General features: G+C 40.1%; 1 protein-coding gene across 2 annotated transcripts in view; it reads left to right on the top strand.

Moving 5' to 3' along the window:
* Positions 1-20,338, top strand: part of AKIP1 (A-kinase interacting protein 1) — a 64,317-nt gene that overhangs the window by 27,343 nt on the left and 16,636 nt on the right. For both annotated transcript variants that reach the window (XM_053720606.1, XM_053720604.1), the window contains exon 4: positions 8,996-9,109. In XM_053720606.1, coding sequence (XP_053576581.1) covers positions 8,996-9,109 — 114 coding nt within the window. The remainder of the gene's footprint in view (positions 1-8,995; positions 9,110-20,338) is intronic.

Here is a 20,338-nt window from a genome sequence, read left to right as displayed (position 1 = left end):
ACTCTCTCTACCCCCTGCAGCTCATCTCAAAAGCAGTCTCATTACTGCAAATCTGTATCTCATCTCATGTCACTCTCCCTCTTGCTTCTACTTACTGCTGGTGACATCTCCCCTAATCCTGGTCCCCAACCACTGATAAGCCGTGCACATCCATGTGTACCATCCCATAGACTCAGAAAACAAAACTCTGCACACCTTACTCACATTCCTCTTGCATCTAAAGCCACTACCCCTTTCACTTGTGCACTCTGGAACTCTCGCTCTGTTTGCAACAAACTCACTTCTATACATGACCTCTTCATCTCCCGCTCCCTCAACCTTCTGGCCCTAACAGAAACCTGGCTCTCTCCCCTAGACACAGCATCCACTGCTGCCCTGTCACATGGGGGTCTCCACTTCAGCCACACTCCTAGGTCTGGTAATAGACAAGGAGGTGGTGTAGGTATTTTACTTTCCTCTTGTTGCACCTTTCAACAAATACACCCCATCTCTTCCCTCACTTTTCCCTCATTCGAAACCAACATGATTAGCTTATTCTCCCCTCTCTCTGTACGTGTTGCAGTCATATACCGACCCCCTGGCTCCTCAACTCAATTTCTAGATCACTTGGCTGCCTGGCTACCGTATTTCCTTTCCTCAGACACCTCTGCCCTCATTCTTGGCGACTTCAACATCCCCCTTAACAATCCAACTGCCTCATCTGCTAAACAACTTCTGCAACTCACTTCCTCTTTCGGTCTGTCACAATGGACTGATTCTCCCACTCACAGATGGTCACTCTCTTGACCTGATCTTTAGCTATCGATGCACTCTCTCAAACTTCTCAAATTCCCCTTTTCCTCTTTCTGACCACCATCTCCTTACTTGCAACATATCCCTTCCTACAACTCTCCCTCCTTCTACTCCTCACACCAAACTTCACAGAAGCATTATGTCTTTAGATCAGCAACAACTTGCTAATTCCCTTAAACCGCTCCTCTCATCCTTCTCCTTTTCCTGCCCTGAACAATCTATCTGCCACTATAATTCTACCCTTATATCCGTCCTTGACAATCTCGCCCCTCTTACCATTGCTCGGAAATCACACACTCATCCCCAGCCCTGGCTTACTCCCGTACTGCTGAACGGCATTGGAGAAAATCACGGAGTTCAGCTGATTTTCTTCATCACAAATTTATCTTGAACTCCTACTATTCTGCCCTTTAATTTCCACAAGCAACACTTCTTCTCTACTCTTATCTCTAATCTGTCTTCTAACCCAAAACGTCTATTCTTCACTTTCAATACTCTCCTCCGCCCTCCCCCACTTCCTAATACCACTTCTCTGTAGCTCAAGACTTTGCCAGTCACTTCATTAACAAAATTGACTCCATCAGACATGAAATCAGCTGTTAACATAATTCCTTTCTCTCCCCCCCCTCAAACACTCTCACTCAACCACAACCCTCATAACCTGAAACTTAGTTCATTCTCCCCTGTTACTGAGGAAGAAGTTTTGGCACTTATACTGAGCTCTCACCTCACTACCTGTCCCCTTGACCCTATCCCCTCACAGCTACTCCCCTCCCTCTCTGCTACCATAACCCCTATACTAACACACATTTTCAACCTCTCCCTCAGCACTGGTACATTTCCCTCATCGATGAAACATGCACTGGTCACACCTATCCTCAAAAAACCTTCCCTTGATCCTACCTCCCCATCCAACTACCGCCCTATTTCCCTCCTCCCTCTTGCTTCAAAGCTTCTCGAAAAACTAGTATATGCACGCCTATCCCATTTCCTTACGTTAAACTGTCTTCTTGACCCGCTGCAATCTGTATTTCGTCCCTATCACTCCACAGAGACAGCTATTGTTAAGGTCACCAACGACCTACTTACAGCAAAATCAAAAGGCCACTTCTCTCTGCTTATCCTCCTTGATCTGTCCGCAGCCTTTGACACTGTCGAACACCCTCTTTTGCTCCAAACCCTCCAATCCTTCGGCATCTGTAACACAGCCCTTTCATGGCTCTCTTCCTACCTATCAAACCGTACCTTCAGTGTAGTCTTCTCTGGGGCCTCCTCTGCCCCGTCACCACTTTCTGTCGGAGTACCGCAAGGCTCTGTCCTCGGTCCCCTTCTCTTCTCAATCTATACGTCATCACTAGGCTCCCTAATTAAGTCCCACGGTTTCCAATATCATTTGTATGCCGATGACACCCAAATCTACTTCTCCGCACCAGACCTATCTCCTTCCCTGCTAACCCTTGTCACTAACTGTCTTTCTCACATCTCTTCCTGGATGTCCTCCCACTGCCTCAAGCTAAATCTCTCCAAAACTGAGCTCCTCATTTTCCCCCCTTCTTCCAAAATCTCCCCCCCCCCCCCTATATCTCTATAACTGTCGACAACTCCATCATTACCACTACCCCGCATGCTCGGGGTCATATTTGACTCAGATCTTTCCTTCACTCCTCACATTCAGTCCTTGGCTAAAGCCTGCCGCTTCCACCTTAAAAACATCTCCAAAATTAGACACTTCCTTACACAAGATACAACTAAGATTTTAATACACTCTCTCATTCTTTCCCGCCTTGATTACTGCAACTCTGTCCTCTCTGGTCTCCCCATCTGCCGCCTAGCTCCCTTACAATCCATAATGAATGCCTCTGCCAGACTCATCTTCCTTACACGTTGCTCTTCATCTGCTGCTCCTCTCTGCCAATCCCTTCACTGGCTTCCTCCTGCCTCTAGGATCAAACACAAAATTCTCACTCTGACATACAAAGCCCTCAACTGCACTGCTCCCCCCCTATATCTCAGACCTTGTCTCCAGATACTCTCCCTCCCGTCCCCTTCGCTCTGCTCATGACCTCCTACTCTCCTCCTCTCTGGTTACCTCATCGCACTCCCGTTTACAGGACTTCTCCAGACTGGCTCCCATCTTGTGGAACTCTCTGCCTCGCCCCACAAGACTCTCCCCTAGTTTTGAAAGCTTCAAGCGCTCCCTAAAGACTCTACTGTTCAAGGCTGCATACAACCTATGCTAACCTTACTTTATACCAGTTCCACTCCTCCATTGCTATCCCCTGAACCCCCTTAGCATGTAAGCCTAAGAGTCCAGCTGTTTGTAGATCACCTTCTTAAGAGTGGATTACAACAGTGCAACTCTTGGCAGGGCCCTCTACCCATCTGATCCCTTTAATTGTTTTGTTGTACTCCCCTTTGTTTATAGCGCTGTGGAATCTGTTGGCGCTCTACAAATAACCGATAATAATAATAATAATAACTAAGGATTTCCATCAAACATCTTCTTTATTTGTTGTTTATTCTGGAAAACGTAGGGGTCAAAAAGCTACGGCTACCTCTTTCTTTTTGGCTGAAAAGCATCATCCGTTTGGCATACGAGACTGCTGGACAGCAGCCTCCTGAAAAAATTACAGCTCATTCTACTAGAGCGGTGGCTTCCACATGGGCTTTTAAAAACGATGCTTCTGTTGAACAGATTTGTAAGACTGCGACTTGGTCTTCCCTTCATACTTTTTCCAAATTTTACAAATTTGATACTTTTGCTTCTTCTGAGGCTATTTTTGGGAGAAAAGTTCTTCAAGCAGTGGTGCCTTCTGTTTAGGTATCTGTCTTGTCCCTCCCGTTCATCCGTGTCCTGTAGCTTTGGTATTGTATCCCACAAGTAAGGATGAATCTGTGGACTCGTTGTATCTAGTAGAAGAAAAGGAAATTTATGCTTACCTGATAAATTGATTTCTTCTACGATACGATGAGTCCACGGCCCTCCCTGTCAATTTAAGACAGATTATATTTTTGTGTTCAAAACTTCAGTCACCTCTGCACCTTTTAGTTTTCTCCTTTTTCTTCCTATACCTTCGGTCGAATGATTGGGGGGAGGAGTCAAGGGAGGAGCTATAAAGACAGCTCTGCTGTGGTGCTCTTTGCCACTTCCTGTTAGCAGGGGGATAATATCCCACATGTAAGGAATCCGTGGACTCGTCGTATCGTAGAAGAAATCAATTTATCAGGTAAGCATAAATTGCCTTTTTTGTCGTAAAATACGATGCTCCTATACACCTTAGACAGAACAAAAAGTAAATTCTGTAATCTAGGTTTCTTTCAATATGCTGCATATTACCTTAACCAGTTACCCACTACACAGTGATTGCTTAGAGCAGTGGAGACTCATTTTACAGCTTGCACCGAATTGTCCACAGTTAAGGGAGACAACAGAAATTTTCTTTCCAGAGGTTTCAAGCAGTTTTAAGCATTTTTTTTTCAAATCGTTAATAAAGTGGCAGTTTAAATGTTTGCAGTTCATTACTTACAGCCATATTACAAGTTCCATGCTTCACCCAAATACAAGCGCTGCTTTGACGTGCTCGTGCACGATTTCCCCATAGACATCAATGGGGAGAGCTGGCAAAAAAAAGCCTAACACCTGCGATCGCGGAAACAAAAGCTCCGTAACGCAGCCCCATTGATGTCTATGGGGAAAGAAAAAGTTACCTTTAAACCTAACACCCTAACATAAAAACCACATCTAAACACCCCTAATCTGCTGCCCCTAACATTGCCGCCACCTACATAAAACTATTAACCACTAATCTGCCGCCCTTAACATCACCGCCACATAAGTAAAACTATTAACCTCTAATCTGCTGCCCCTAACATTGCCGCCACTTACATTACAGTTATTAAACCCTATACCGCCGCCCTCCCGCATCGCAAACACTATTTAAATATTATTAACCCCTAATATGCCGTCCGCCCACACCGCCGCTATAATAAACCTATTAACCCCTAAACCTAACCCTAACGTAACCCTAACACCCCCTAACTTAAATATAATTAAAATAAATCTAAATTAAACTTACAATTATTACCTAAATAATTCCTATTTAAAACTAAATACATACTTACCTGTAAAATAAAACCTAAGCTAGCTACAATATAACTAATAGTTATATTGTAGCTATCTTAGGTTTTATTTTTATTTCACAGTTAAGTTTGTATTTATTTTAACTAGGTAGACTAGTTAGTAAATAGTTATTAACTATTTACTAGCTACCTAGTTAAAATAAATACAAAGTTACCTGTGAAATAAAACCTAACATTACAATAAAATAAATTTAAACTAATAAAATACATTTATCTAAATTACAAAAAGATAAACACTAAATTACACAAAATAAAAAACGAAATGATCAAAAATAAAAAATAATTACTCCTAATCTAATAGCCCTATCAAAATAAAAAAGCACCCCCCCCCAAAAAAAACAAAAAAAAACCCTAGCCTACACTAAACTGCCAATGGACCTTAAAAGGGCCTTTTGCTGGGCATTGCCCCAAAGAAATCAACTTTTACCTGTAAAAAAAAAAATACAAACAACCCCCCAACAGTAAAACCCACCACCCACACAACCAAACCCCCCAAATAAAAACCTATCAAAATAAACCTAAGCTCCCCATTGCCCTGAAAAGGGCATTTGGATGGGCATTGCCCTTAAAAGGGCATTTAGCTCTTTTACTGCCCAAACCCTAAGCTAAAAATAAAACCCACCCAATAAACCCTTAAAGAAAACCTAACACTAACCCCCGACAATCCACTTACAGTTTTCGAAGACCGGACATCCATCCTCATCCATGCGGGCAGAAGTCCTCCTTGAAGCCAGCAGAAGTCTTCATCCAAGCGGGCAGAAGTCTTCATCCAGGCGGCACCTTCTATCTTCATCCATCCGGCACGGAGAGGGTCCATCTTCAAGACATCCGGCGCGGAGCATCCTCTTCTTCCGATGGTCAACGAAGAATGAAGTTTCCCTTTAAGGTACGTCATCCAAGATGGCGTCCCTTACAACGCGATTGGCTGATAGAATTCTATCAGCCAATAGGAATTAAAGGGTAAAAAATCCTATTGGCTGTTGAAATCAGCCAATAGGATTGAGCTTTCATCCTATTGGCTGATCCTATCAGCCAATAGGATTGAGCTCACATTCTATTGGCTGATTGGATCAGCCAATAAAATGAAAGCTCAATCCTATTGGCTGATTGCAACAGCCAATAGGATTTTTTACCCTTTAATTCCTATTGGCTTATATAATTCTATCAGCCAATCGGAATGTAAGGGGCGCCATCTTGGATGATGAACCTTAAAGCGAAATTTCATTCTTCATTGACGATCGGAAGAACTGGATGCTCCGCGCCGGATGTCTTGAAGATGGACCCGCTCTGCGCCGGATGGATGAAGATAGAAGATGCCGTCTGGATGAAGACTTCTGCCCGCTTGGATGAAGACTTCTGCCGGCTTCAAGGAGGACTTCTGCCCGCTTGGATGAAGACTTCTGCCGCCTGGATGAGGATGGATGTCCGGTCTTCGAAAACTGTAAGTGGATCGTCGGGGGTTAGTGTTAGTTTTTTTTTTTTAAGGGTTTATTGGGTGGGTTTTATTTGTAGCTTAGGGTTTGGGCAGTAAAATAGCTAAATGCCCTTTTAAGGGCAATGCCCATCCATATGCCCTTTTCAAGGGCAATGGTTAGCTTAGGTTTATTTAGATAGGTTTTTATTTGGGGGGGTTTGGTTGTGTGGGTGGTGGGTTATACTGTTGGGGTTTTTTTTTTTTTTTGGTTTTTTTTTTACAGGTAAAAGAGCTGATTTCTTTGGGGCAATGCCCGGCAATTGGCCCTTTTAAGGGCCATTGGCAGTTTAGTGTAGGCTATGTTTTTTTTTTATTTTGGGGGGGCTTTTTTATTTTGATAGGGCTATTAGATTAGGAGTAATTCTTTTTTATTTTTGATAATTTCATTTTTTATTTTGGGTAATTTAGTGTTTTGTTTTTTTGTTTTTTTTAAGATTTATTTTAGATAAATTTTAGATAAATGTATTATATTTAATTTATTTTATTGTAATGTTAGGTTTTATTGTAAGGCAGGTTAGGTTTTATTTTACAGTAGAAGATGTACAATATTCCTTATGCCCGTTGCTTCTGTACAACTATAAGACATTCCTTGTCATACATACATAAATACATGCTTGCTAACATACATACATACTTGCTTACATACATACCTGTACTACACACATGCATACTTGCTTTCATGCATACCTGTACTACATACATACCTACCTGTACTACATACTTACATACATACTTGCTTACATACATACCTGTACTACATACTTACATACATACAAATCTGTACTATATACATACATACAAATCTGTACTATATACATACATACAAATCTGTACTATATACATACATACAAATCTGTACTATATACATACATACAAATCTGTACTATATACATACATACAAATCTGTACTACATACATACATACCTGTACTACATACATACATACCTGTACTACATACATACATACCTGTACTACATACATACCTGTACTACATACATACATACATACATACAAACCTGTACTACATACATACATGCTTGCTTACATACATACCTGTACTGCATACATACATACTGTACATGCTTCCTAACATACCTGTACTACATGCATACATGCTTGCTTACATACATACATACTTACATACATACTTGCTTGCATACTTACATACATACTTACATACATACTTACTTACATACTTACATACATAGATACTTACATAAATACCTGTACTACATACATGCTTGCATACTTACATACATACCTGTACTACATACACATATACTTACATACATACATACATGCTTGCATACATACATACCTGTACTACATACGTACATACATACATACCTGTACTACATACATACTTGCTTACATACATACATACCTGTACTACATACACATACACACATACATACATACCTGTACTACATACATACGTGCTTGCATACTTACATACTTAAATACATACCTGTACTACATACATAGATACATACATACCTGTACTACATACATACATACATACCTGTACTACATACTTGCATACATGCATACCTGTACTACATACACACATACTTACATACATACATACATACCTGTACTACATACATGCTTGCATACATACATACCTGTACTACATACATACATACTTAGATACACACATGCATGCATACATACTTGCTTACATACATACTTACATACATACCTGTACTACATACATACTTGCTTACATACATACCTGTACTACATACATACTTACATACATACCTGTACTACATACATACATGCTTGCTTGCATACATACATACCTGTACTACATACATACTTACATACATACCTGTACTATATACATACTTACATACATACCTGTACTACATACATACATGCTTGCTTACATACATACCTGTACTACATACATACATGCTTGCTTACATACATACCTGTACTACATACATACATACATGCTTGCTTACATACATACCTGTACTACATACATACATACTTGCTTACATGCATACATACATACTTACACACATACTTACATACCTGTACTATATACATGCTTACATACATACTTACATACCTGTACTATATACATGCTTACATACATACTTACATACCTGTACTATATACATGCTTACATACATACCTGTACTACATACATACTTGCTTGCTTACATACATACCTGTACTACATACTTACATTCATACTTACATACCTGTATACATACATACTTGCATACATACATACTTTTCATACATACATACGGGGGTTATAGTTTGATAGTCAGGAAGTGAAAGGTTCTAGCCCAGAAACAAAAAAGTTACTAGTCCAATCAATGTTAAAGATAGGAAACTAGTGGAAATTTCAAGACTTGTGTATGTAGATATTAGTAATAAGATAGAAAAGCCAGCAGAGGGCAGCAGAGCAGCAGTTAATAATTGAGTGAACCTAGTTTCTGATGGTTTAGGCTGTTGTACAATATCTTATAGTTTGTTTTATTTTATCTTTATTTTTGTTTTTTACTTTTAGTTCTGTACCAAACAATTTCTAATTCACTATTCTACATATTCATTGCTTTTTATTTTAAGATGTTTCATAAGTGTATGCCGGCCAGTAGCCTGAGTAAGCAGGAAATGAATCATATCTGCAGGTTTCACTGGAGACGATCAGCACAGATGGTGTTAAGTCCTGGTGCATCTCAGGTAAGTAATGCGTGTAAAATATTATTGTTATTATTATTATTGTTGTTGTTGTTACTATTATTAGCATTATTATTTTTATTATTACTATTGTTATTGTTATTATTATTATTGTTGTTGTTGTTACTATTATTAGCATTATTATTTTTATTATTACTATTGTTATTATTATTGTTACTATTATTATTGTTATTATTATTACTATTGTTATTACTATTGTTATTATTATTGTTGTTGTTGTTACTATTATTAGCATTATTATTTTTATTATTACTATTGTTATTATTATTGTTACTATTATTATTGTTATTATTATTACTATTGTTATTACTATTGTTATTATTATTGTTGTTGTTGCTGTTATAACTATTATTATTAGCTAGCCAGATTATAAAGCCTGTAGAAAAATCAGAATGTAAAGAACAAGGTGGTGGTGAGAATATTAGATAATCCCTTTATTATCCATTCCTCAGTTTTACATAACCAACACTGTTATATTATTATATTTATTACCTCTAATTAATACTTAAGGTAGGGATACCAATTGAAATCAGTGTTTGGGGGGGGGGGGGGGTTTGTAGGTATTTTGTTTGTTTGTATCTTTGTTAAATTTTAGTTATGTTAATAATTTTTGTTAGCTCGGTCTAAAGATGGACAATTTAGACTAATGAACAATAGTGATGGATCTTTGTGTAATTTTCTTCTTGTTATAATTTGTATTTATTTATTAAAACTTGTTGAAGGAAATGAATACAAAGGCATCTACTTATTAAGCCGTCAACTTACTTGCATTCGACGGCACCAATACGCTCGCCTAAGATCGCCTAACATCGCAACCGCGGACCTGAATACGTACTCCAAAGTTACCAAAAAAGCTGTAAAAAAGCCGTGCACCAAGTACGGGGCGATGAGCAGCGGACTGTTTTGGACTAACAGTCATCGATCTCGCTGCTCTTCAGCTTTTTCCGAGCTTTATTGGTATACTGTCACTTCACACTCACACTATACTACACTGTTTTACCCCTATACCGCCGCTCCCGGAGCCCACTGCAACTCTAATAAATATATTAACCCCTAAACCGCCGCTCACGGACCCCACCGCAACTAAATAAAGTGTTTAACCCCTAAACTGCCGCTCCCGGAGACCACCGCAACCTACATTATACTTATTAACCCCTAATCTGCCGCCACCTACATTATACTTATTAACCCCTAATCTGCCCCCCTACACCGCCGCCACTATATTAAATTTATTAACCCCTAAACCTAAGTCTAACCCTAACACTCCCTAACTTAAATCTAATTTAAATAAATCTAAATAAATATTCCTATCATTAAATAAATTATTCATATTTAAAACTAAATACTTACTTATAAAATAAACCCTAAGATAGCTACAATATAACTAATAGTTACATTGTATCTAGCTTAGGGTTTATTTTTATTTTACAGGCAAGTTTGTATTTATTTTAACTAGGTATAATAGTTACTAAATAGTTATTAACTATTTAATAACTACCTAGCTAAAATAAATACAAATTTATCTGTAAAATAAAACCTAACCTAACACCTAACACTACCCTATAATTAAATTAATTCCCTACATTAAATACAATTAAATTATCTAAAGTACAAAAACCCCCACTAAATTACAAAAAATAATAAACAAATTAATACATTTTTAAACTAATTACACCTAATCTAATCCCCCTAACAAAATAAAAAAGCCCCCCAAAAATAAAAAAAGCCCTACCCTACACTAAATTACAAATAGCCCTTAAAAGGGCCTTTTGTGGGGCATTGCCCCAAAGTAATCAGCTCTTTTATCTGTAAAAAAAATTACAAATCCCCCCCCAACATTAAAACCCACCACCCACACAACCAACCCTACTCTAAAACCCACCCAATACCCCCTTAAAAAACCTAACACTAACCCCTTGAAGATCACCTTACCGGGAGAAGTCTTCTAACCCCTTGAAGATCACCTTACCGGGAGAAGTCTTCACCCAACCGGGCCGAAGTCCTCAACGAATCCGGCAGAAGTGGTCCTCCAGACGGCAGAAGTCTTCATCCATCTGGCGCGGAGAGGCTCCATCTTCAAGACATCCGACGAGGAGCATCCTCTTCGGCCGACGTCTTCTTGTTGAATAAAGGTACCTTTAAGTGACGCCATCCAAGATGGCGTCCCTTAGATTCCGATTGGCTGATAGAATTCTATCAGCCAATCAGAATTAAGGTAGAAAAAATCCTATTGGCTGATGCAATCAGGCAATAGGATTTAAGTTCAATCCTATTGGCTGATCCAACTTTTTTGTTAATTTGTCCAAAGGGTCAGTTTATCAAAAATCTCTCCCATAAAAATAATCCTTTATTGGCACTTTAATACTGATGTTATTGTTTGAATCAATTCAATGTTAGCGAAATATCAAATACTGCCCTGTGAGCAGCAGCAATTACCTGAATATTAAGTTAAAGGCATATTTTGCAACATTAGAGTCTAAGAATAATGACATATTGAGATGTAATGAATTGCTGCATGATGAAAATCCCTTATCTTTAAACACTTTAGATCTTAAAAACAAAAGTTCTTTTACACCTAATGTCTATAACAATAGCATTGAAACATTTATACAGTTAGTGTTAAGGGATATCAATATATTGAAAGAAAAAAATCGTGTATCTATAACATCGAATAAGCATAAGAATTTCTCTAAGGCTGAATGGCTTGCCCTGTCTAAATTAAAGGAGAACAAAGATATTATTTGTAAACAGGCCGACAAGGGCGGCGCAACTGTCATCCTAGACAAAACATACTATATACAAGAAATTGAGAAACAACTTTCAGACCAGAATGTATATAAGGTTTTGAATACTGATCCATCTTTTGGGATCAAGAAATGTCTTGTTAATTGTGTGAATAGGGCAGTGTGTAATGGACTTATTTCTATAAAAGAACAGAAGTATTTAATACCTGATTCATTCTCTATACCAGTCCTTTACACACTGCCCAAAATACACAAAGATAGTTCTGCTCCACCTGGACGCCCCATAGTAGCCAGCACAGATTCTATTCTATCTAATGTATCTAAATATCTTGACAGAGTACTAAGACCATTTGCTACTCAATCTATGTCTTACATTAGAGATACTGGGGATTTTATAACAAAGTTAGATTCCGTACAATTACAAAGTGACAAATTTATCTTATTCTCATTAGATGTAACATCATTGTACACATCAATCACACATGAGAGCGGGATGGGCGCTATGAAACAAACCATTATGTCTAGTGGTAAATTCTCTAATTCTCAATGTCATTTTATTCTTGAGCTACTACAGTTAATTTTATACCACAATTATTTTCTTTTTCAGGATACTTTTTACATTCAATGTCAGGGGACTGCGATGGGGTCCAATGTCGCCCCCACATATGCCAATGTCTTTATGAATATCTATGAAGAGAGGTTTGTATACACTCAGAAAGCATTCCAAAAATATGGATTATGTTGGTATAGATATATAGACGATATTTTTGGCATATGGGGGGGCGACATTGGCTCATTGCAGTCCTTTGTAGATGACCTCAACATTTCAACTAGACACATTAAACTTAAATTGGTATGTAGTGAGGTATCTATAGATTTTTTGGATACTACTATTCAAAAGAATGGTAGAGAACTAAAGGTTGATTTATTTAGGAAAGAAAGTGATAGGAACAACCTATTGAAATATGAAAGTGCACACTATCCACCTCTTATCAACAGTCTTCCCAAGAGTCAGCTCTTAAGAGTTAAAAAAATTGTTTCAGATGATCAGCTAGCTCACAGTAGACTTAGAGAAATGGGTAATCTGTTTCTACAGAGGGGTTATCCAAAGCCCTTGATTGAACGCCATATTAAAGAAGTAGAAAATATCCCCAGACAAACTATTCTTAAAGGAGAATATAATTTAGACAAGAGACAAGAGAAGAATAAAAATAAACGTATGATTTTCATATCTAGATTTAACCCTTTAAGTAATAAGATCAATAACATTATTAAGAAACATTGGTCCACCATCAAAGACTTGAACCCTAATGTTATTGATTTCCAACAGTTACCTATGCCTGCATACAGGCGATGTAAAAATATTAAAGACTCATTAATAAAAGCAGATATAGGTCCAAAAAAGAAACAAGTTCAAACAGTGTTATCTACTCCCAAATTAGGATGTTTCCCCTGTCTCAATTGCTGTAATTGTAATAATATCATTAGAGGAGATAGCTTTTTTCACCCTCTCACTGGAAGGAAATATAAAATACCAGGCTTCTTTACTTGCAACTCTGATTATATAGTCTATCTAATTAAATGTCCTTGCTCCAAAATTTACATAGGAGAGTCGACTAGGAGAATAAGAGATAGAATAAATGAACATAAATCTAACATACGATGTGGCATTAAAGAAGCCCCTGTTGCCAATCATTTTTTGACTGCAGGACATAGTATTTCTCAATTGAGATTTCAGATAATTGAGCAAGTTAAGAGACCAAGAAGAGGGGGGAATAGACAAAAATTACTAAAAAGTAGAGAGACTTTTTGGATTTATACTCTGCAATCCCTCATTCCATATGGAATGAATAAAGAGATGGATTGGAACATTACAATGTGAGTTAGTTCCACTTGAGATTTATTCATTTCTGTCAATAGTCTGGCTATGTGATTTGAAACATTTATTTTAATCATATATGTGTGGGATATTATTATATCTTTGTTTAGGGGTTTTGCATTTTTTCATATATCTTCTGAAATGTTATAAGCATTTATGTATGTACATATATATATTGCCATCCCTTTTTTTGTTTTTTGCCTGTGAGTTAACCAAGTAATATGTAAGAATGATAAATGACCTTGTTTTACCACTAGAGGTTGCTAAAGAGTTCAATGTTGAAACAATGCATAAAATTCACCTGTATAGGTAATTATCACCTCCCCCAAGGTGGGTATATAAGGAGTGGTTATAGGTCTTGTTTTTAATCACATGATTAAGGTCATCTGACCGAAACGTCGTGTTCTGTGCTGTGTTTGGAGATGTCCCAATAAAGATACACTTTTACTCATCTTTGGTTGGTGCTGTTCTTTTTGTGAAATTGGAAGATTTACAGGAAACAAAATCTTTTTACAGATTAGAGAGTGAGTATCCTGTTTAAACCATAGAATTTTGACAGTTCATAAATGTAATATGTGACTTAAAGAGACATGGGAGTTTACTGTAAAGGGACATGATACCCAAATGCTAATTCACTTGAAAGTGACGTAGCATAGCTGTAAAAAGCTGGCTAGAAAGTATTGCGTACAAGGGAGAGGCATCTGCCATATTCAGGCACAGTCACTTTATTTCCCTGCTTGTTTTAAAGGAAAAGTAAAGTATCAAAGACCTCTATGCAGAAACGCAAAGTACATATAAATTTAGGTTAAGTTAAATTCATGATTTTTTTATTGAATTACTAAAAAACTTATAATTTTACTATTAAATCCGCAAATATAAATAGCCGTTCCTCCGCCTGGATAAATAAAAAATTATTTATTTGTAAATGACGAATATCGTCTTCCGGATTCTGATTGGTCCCCCAGTGGCCTCTGGATTACTCACTCACACCCTCAATTTAAAGTACGAATGCGTGTCTCATTGAATTCACTCCCTGTATAGCAGCGCGTTCATGAGACACGCATGCACACTGCTTCAACATCGAGATCACATAGAGTGATTCATATGAATCACAGCAGAGACCGCAGCTAAACGCATGCGCAAAACCTGATGTTTCATGGGAACGAGCGCAAATTACCACGTAAGAGCGGGTGGGACCGCTCTTACTTGAGAAACCAGGAAATGAACGGGTGGGCGGTGGATAAAAAAACCCAGATATGTTAAATTCAACAAACAAATGAGAAGAAATTTAAATAAATTAACTTAGCGACTACATACTGTGTTAGAAGCTGAATCTATGGCATTAATTGTATGGTTAAAACTTTACATTCACTTTAAAGAAGTTTACTATGAAATCTCATGAGATTATGGTGAAATCCCACAGGATCACAGTGAAGCAAAGTATGACCTCAGCACTGAGGATGTTTATTAGCTGTTTGTTTTTATTTTCTTCCATCAAATGACAATAGCTAAAGGATAATTGCTCACAAAGCTTTTACTCTGGGAGCTGAGGATTTTTTAGGTCAATGTACCCTTCAAAGTTTTTGAGCGCTGTATGTGCGCGCACTTTATTCTTAAAGGGATATGAAATCCAAAAATATTATTTTATGGCTCAGACAGAGAATACAATTTAAAAAAAGTTTCCAAATTACTTCTATTATCAAATTTGCTTCATTCCATGGTATTCTTGGTTGAAGAAATTCCTAGGTAGGTGTATGGAGCACCACATTGCAGGAAATAGTGCTGCCATCTAGTGCTCTTACAAATGGATAACATTCTGACAAAACTGCTGCCATCTAGTGCTCTTACAAATGGATAACATTCTGACAAAACTGCTGCCATATAGTGCTCTTACAAATGGTTAAGATTCTGACAAAACTGCTGCCATATAGTGCTCCAGACATGTGCATGCTCCTGAGCTTACATCCCTGCTTTTTAACAAAATATACCACAAGAATGAAGCAAATGTAATAAGAGAAGTACATTTGAAAATTGCTGCTCTCTCTGAATCATGAAAAACAAATCATTTAGATTTTATGTTGTAATAAAGGAATTAACATACACACAATAGAGGGGGGGGGAGAGAGAGAAGGAGAGAAACCTAGAGAGAACAGGAGAGAGAGAGAGAGAAGGGGAAAGAACAGAAGGGAGAGAGAAACCTATAGAGGACAGGAGAGAGAGAGAGAGAGAAGGGGGAAAGAACAGAAGGGATAGAGAAACCTATAGAGGACAGGAGAGAGAGAGTGAAGGGGGAAAGAACAGAAGGGATAGAGAAACCTAGAGATAACAGGAGAGAGAGAAGGGGAAAGAACAGAAGGGAGAGAGAAACCTAGAGAGAACAGGAGAGAGAGAGAGAGAAGGGGAAAGAACAGAAGGGAGAGAGAAACCTAGAGAGAACAGGAGAGAGAGAAGGGGGAAGAACAGAAGGGAGAGAGAAACCTAGAGAGAACAGGAGAGAAAGAAGGGGAAAGAACAGAAGGGAGAGAGAAACCTAGAGAGAACAGGAGAGAGAGAGAAGGGGAACGAACAGAAGGGAGAGAGAAGGGGGAAGAACAGAAGGGAGAGAGGAACCTAGAGATAACAGGAGAGAGAGAAGGGGAAAGAACAGAAGGGAGAGAGAAACCTAGAGAGAACAGGAGAGAGAGAGAGAAGGGGAAATAACAGAAGGGAGAGAGAAACCTAGAGAGAACAGGAGAGAGAGAAGGGGGAAGAACAGAAGGGAGAGAGAAACCTAGAGAGAACAGGAGAGAGAGAGAGAGAGAGAGAGAAGGGGGAAATAACAGAATGGAGAGAGAAATCTAGAGATAAAAGGAGAGAGAAGAGGGAAAGAACAGAAGGGAGAGAGAAACCTAGAGATAACAGGAGAGAGAGAGAGAAGGGGAAAGAACAGAAGGGAGAGAGAAACCTAGAGAGAACAGGAGAGGGAGAGAATGGGGAAAGAACAGAAGGGAGAGAGGAACCTAGAGAGGACAATAGAGAGAGAAGGGGGAAAGAACAGAAGAGAGAGAAACCTAGAGAGGACAGGAGAGAGAGAGAAGGGGAAGGAACAGAAGGGGGAAAGAGAGAGAGAGAGAAGGGGGAATGAACAGATGGGACAAAGAAACCTAGAGAGAACAGAAGAGAGAGAGAAGGGGAATGAACAAAAGGGAGAGAGAAACCTAGAGAGAGCAGGAGAGAGAGAAGGGGGGATGAACAGATGGGAGAGAGAGACCTAGAGAGAACAGGAGAGAGAGAGAGAAGGGGGAATGAATAGATGAGAGAGAGAGAGAAGGGGAAAGAACAGAAGGGAGAGGGAAACCTAGAGAGGACATGAGAGAAAACAAGAGAGAGAGAAGGGGGAAAGAACAGAAGGGGGAGAGAAACCTAGAGAGGACAGGAGAGAGAGAAGGGGGAAAGAACATAAGGGAGAGAGAAACCTAGAGATAACAGGAGAGAGAGAGAGAGAAGGGGGAAATAACAGAATGGAGAGAGAAACCTAGAGATAACAGGAGAGAAAGAGAAGGGGGAAAGAACATAAGGGGGAGAGAGAGAGAAGGGGAATGAACAGAAGGGGGAGAGAGAGAGGGAGAGAAGGGGGAATGAACATATGGGAGAGAGAAACCTAGAGAGAACAGAAGAGAGACAGAAGGGGAATGAACAGAAGGGAGAGAAAACCTAGAGAGAACGGGAGAGAGAGAAGGGGATATAACAGAAGGGAGAGATAAACCTAGAGAGGACGAGAGAGAGAAGGGGGAAAGAACAGAAGGGAGAGAGAAACCTAGAGAGGACAGGAGAGAGAGAGAGAGAGAGAAAGGGGAAAGAACAGAAGGGAGAGAGAAACCTAGAGAGAACAGGAGAGAGAGAGAAAGGGGAATGAACATATGGGAGAGAGAAACCTAGAGAGAACAGAAGAGAGACAGAAGGGGAATGAACAGAAGGGAGAGAAAACCTAGAGAGAACAGGAGAGAGAGGGAGAGAGAGAGAAGGGGATATAACAGAAGGGAGAGATAAACCTAGAGATAACAAAAGAGAGATAAGGGGGAAAGAACAGAAGGGATAGAGAAACCTAGAGATAACAGGAGAGAGAGCGAAGGGGGAAAGAACAGAAGGGAGATAGAAACCTAGAGAGAACAGGAGAGAGAGAGAGAGAGAAGGGGGAAGAACAGAAGGAAGAGAGAAATCTAGAGAGAACAGGAGAGAGAGAGAAGGGGGAAAGAACAGAAGGGAGAGAGAAACCTAGAGAGAACAGGAGAGAGAGAGAGAGAAGGGGGAAAGAACAGAAGGGAGAGAGAAACCTAGAGAGAACAGGAGAGAGAGAGAGAAGGGGGAAGAACAGAAGGGAGAGAGAGAGAGAAGGGGGAAGAACAGAAGGGAGAGAGAAACCTAGAGATAACAGGAGAGAGAGCGAAGGGGGAAAGAACAGAAGGGAGATAGAAACCTAGAGAGAACAGGAGAGAGAGAGGGAAGGGGGAAGAACAGAAGGAAGAGAGAAATCTAGAGAGAACAGGAGAGAGAGAGAAGGGGGAAAGAACAGAAGGGAGAGAGAAACCTAGAGAGAACAGGAGAGAGAGAGAGAGAAGGGGGAAAGAACAGAAGGGAGAGAGAAACCTAGAGAGAACAGGAGAGAGAGAGAGAAGGGGGAAGAACAGAAGGGAGAGAGAGAGAGAAGGGGGAAGAACAGAAGGGAGAGAGAAACCTAGAGATAACAGGAGAGAGAGCGAAGGGGGAAAGAACAGAAGGGAGATAGAAACCTAGAGAGAACAGGAGAGAGGGAGAAGGGGGATAGAACAGAAGGGAGAGAGAAACCTAGAGAGAACAGGAGAGAGGGAGAAGGGGGATAGAACAGAAGGGAGAGAGAAACCTAGAGAGAACAGGAGAGAGGGAGAAGGGGAGAGAACAGAAGGGAGAGAGAAACCTAGAGAGAACAGGAGAGAGAGAGAGAGAGAGAGAAGGGGGAAGAACAGAAAGGAGAGAGAAACCTAGCGATAACAGGAGAGAGATAGAGAGAGAGAAGGGGGATGAACAGAAGGGAGAGGGAAACCTAGAGAGGACAGGAGAGAGAGATAGAGAGAGAGAAGGGGGAAAGGACAGAAGGGAGAGAAAAACCTAGAGAGGACAGGAGAGAGAGAAGGGGGAAAGAACAGAAGATAGAAACCTATAGAGGACAGGAGAGAGAGAGAGAAGGGGGAAAGAACAGAAAGGAGATAGAAACCTAGAGAGAACAGGAGAGAGAGAGAAGGGGAAGGAACAGAAGGGGGAGAGAGAGAGAGAGAGAGAGAAGGGGGAATGAACAGATGTGACAGAGAAACCTAGAGAGAACAGAAGAGAGAGAGAAGGGGAATGAACAGATGGGCGAGAGAGAAGGGGAAAGAACAGAAGGGAGAGAGAAACCTAGAGAGGACAGGAGAGAGAGAGAGAAGGGGAAAAGAACAGAAGGGAGAGAGAAACCTAGAGAGAGAGAAGGGAGAGAGAAACCTATAGAGGACAGGAGAGAGTGAAGGGGGAAAGAACAGAAGGGAGAGAGAAACCTAGAGAGAGAAGGGGGGGATGAACAGATGGGAGAGAAAGACCTAGAGAGAACAGGAGAGAGATAGAAGGGGGAATGAACAGATGGGCGAGAGAGAGAGAAGGGGAAAGAACAGAAGGGAGAGAGAAACCTAGAGAGAGAGAAGGGGGAAAGAACAGAAGGGAGAGAGAAGGGGGAAAGAACAGAAGGGAGAGAGAAACCTAGAGAGGACAGGAGAGAGAGAAGGGGGAAAGAACAGAAGGGAGAGAGAAACCTAGAGAGAGAGAAGGGGGAAAGAACCGAAGGGAGAGAGAAACCTAGAGAGAACAGGAGAGAGGGAGAAGGGGGAAAGAACAGAAGGGAGAGAGAAACCTAGTGAGAACAGGAGAGGGAGAGAAGGGGGAAAGAACAGAAGGGAGAGAGAGAGAAGGGGAAATAACAGAAGGGAGAAAGAGAGGGAGAGAAGGGGGAATGAACATATGGGAGAGAGAAACCTAGAGAGAACAGAAGAGAGACAGAAGGGAGAGAAATCCTAGAGAGAACAGCAGAGAGAGAGAAGGGGAAAGAATAGGAGGGAGAGAGAAACCTAGAGAGGACAGGAGAGAGAGAGAAGGGGGAAAGAACAGAAGGGAGAGAAAGATACAGAGAACAGGAGAGAGGGAGAAGGGGGAAAGAACAGAAGGGAGAGAGAAACCTAGAGAGGACAGGAGAGAGAGAGAGAAAGGGGAAAGAACAGAAGGGAGAGAGAAAGATACAGAGAACAGGAGAGAGGGAGAAGGGGGAAAGAACAGAAGGGAGAGAGAAACCTAGAGAGGACAGGAGAGAGAGAGAGAGAAAGGGGAAAGAACAGAAGGTAGAGAGAAACCTAGAGAGAACAGGAGAGAGAGAGAAGGGGGAAAGAACAGAAGGGAGAGAGAAAGATACAGAGAACAGGAGAGAGGGAGAAGGGGGAAAGAACAGAAGGGAGAGAGAAACCTAGAGAGAACAGGAGAGGGACTGAAGGGGGAAAGAACAGAAGGGAGTGAGAAACCTAGAGAGGACAGGAGAGAGAGAGAGAAGGGGGA

This window comes from Bombina bombina, chromosome 7 (assembly GCF_027579735.1).
Source record: "Bombina bombina isolate aBomBom1 chromosome 7, aBomBom1.pri, whole genome shotgun sequence".
Taxonomy (NCBI): Eukaryota; Metazoa; Chordata; class Amphibia; order Anura; family Bombinatoridae; genus Bombina; species Bombina bombina.
The sequence above is the reverse complement of the archived record's forward strand: the minus strand, read 5'-3'. Positions and strand labels throughout refer to the sequence as shown.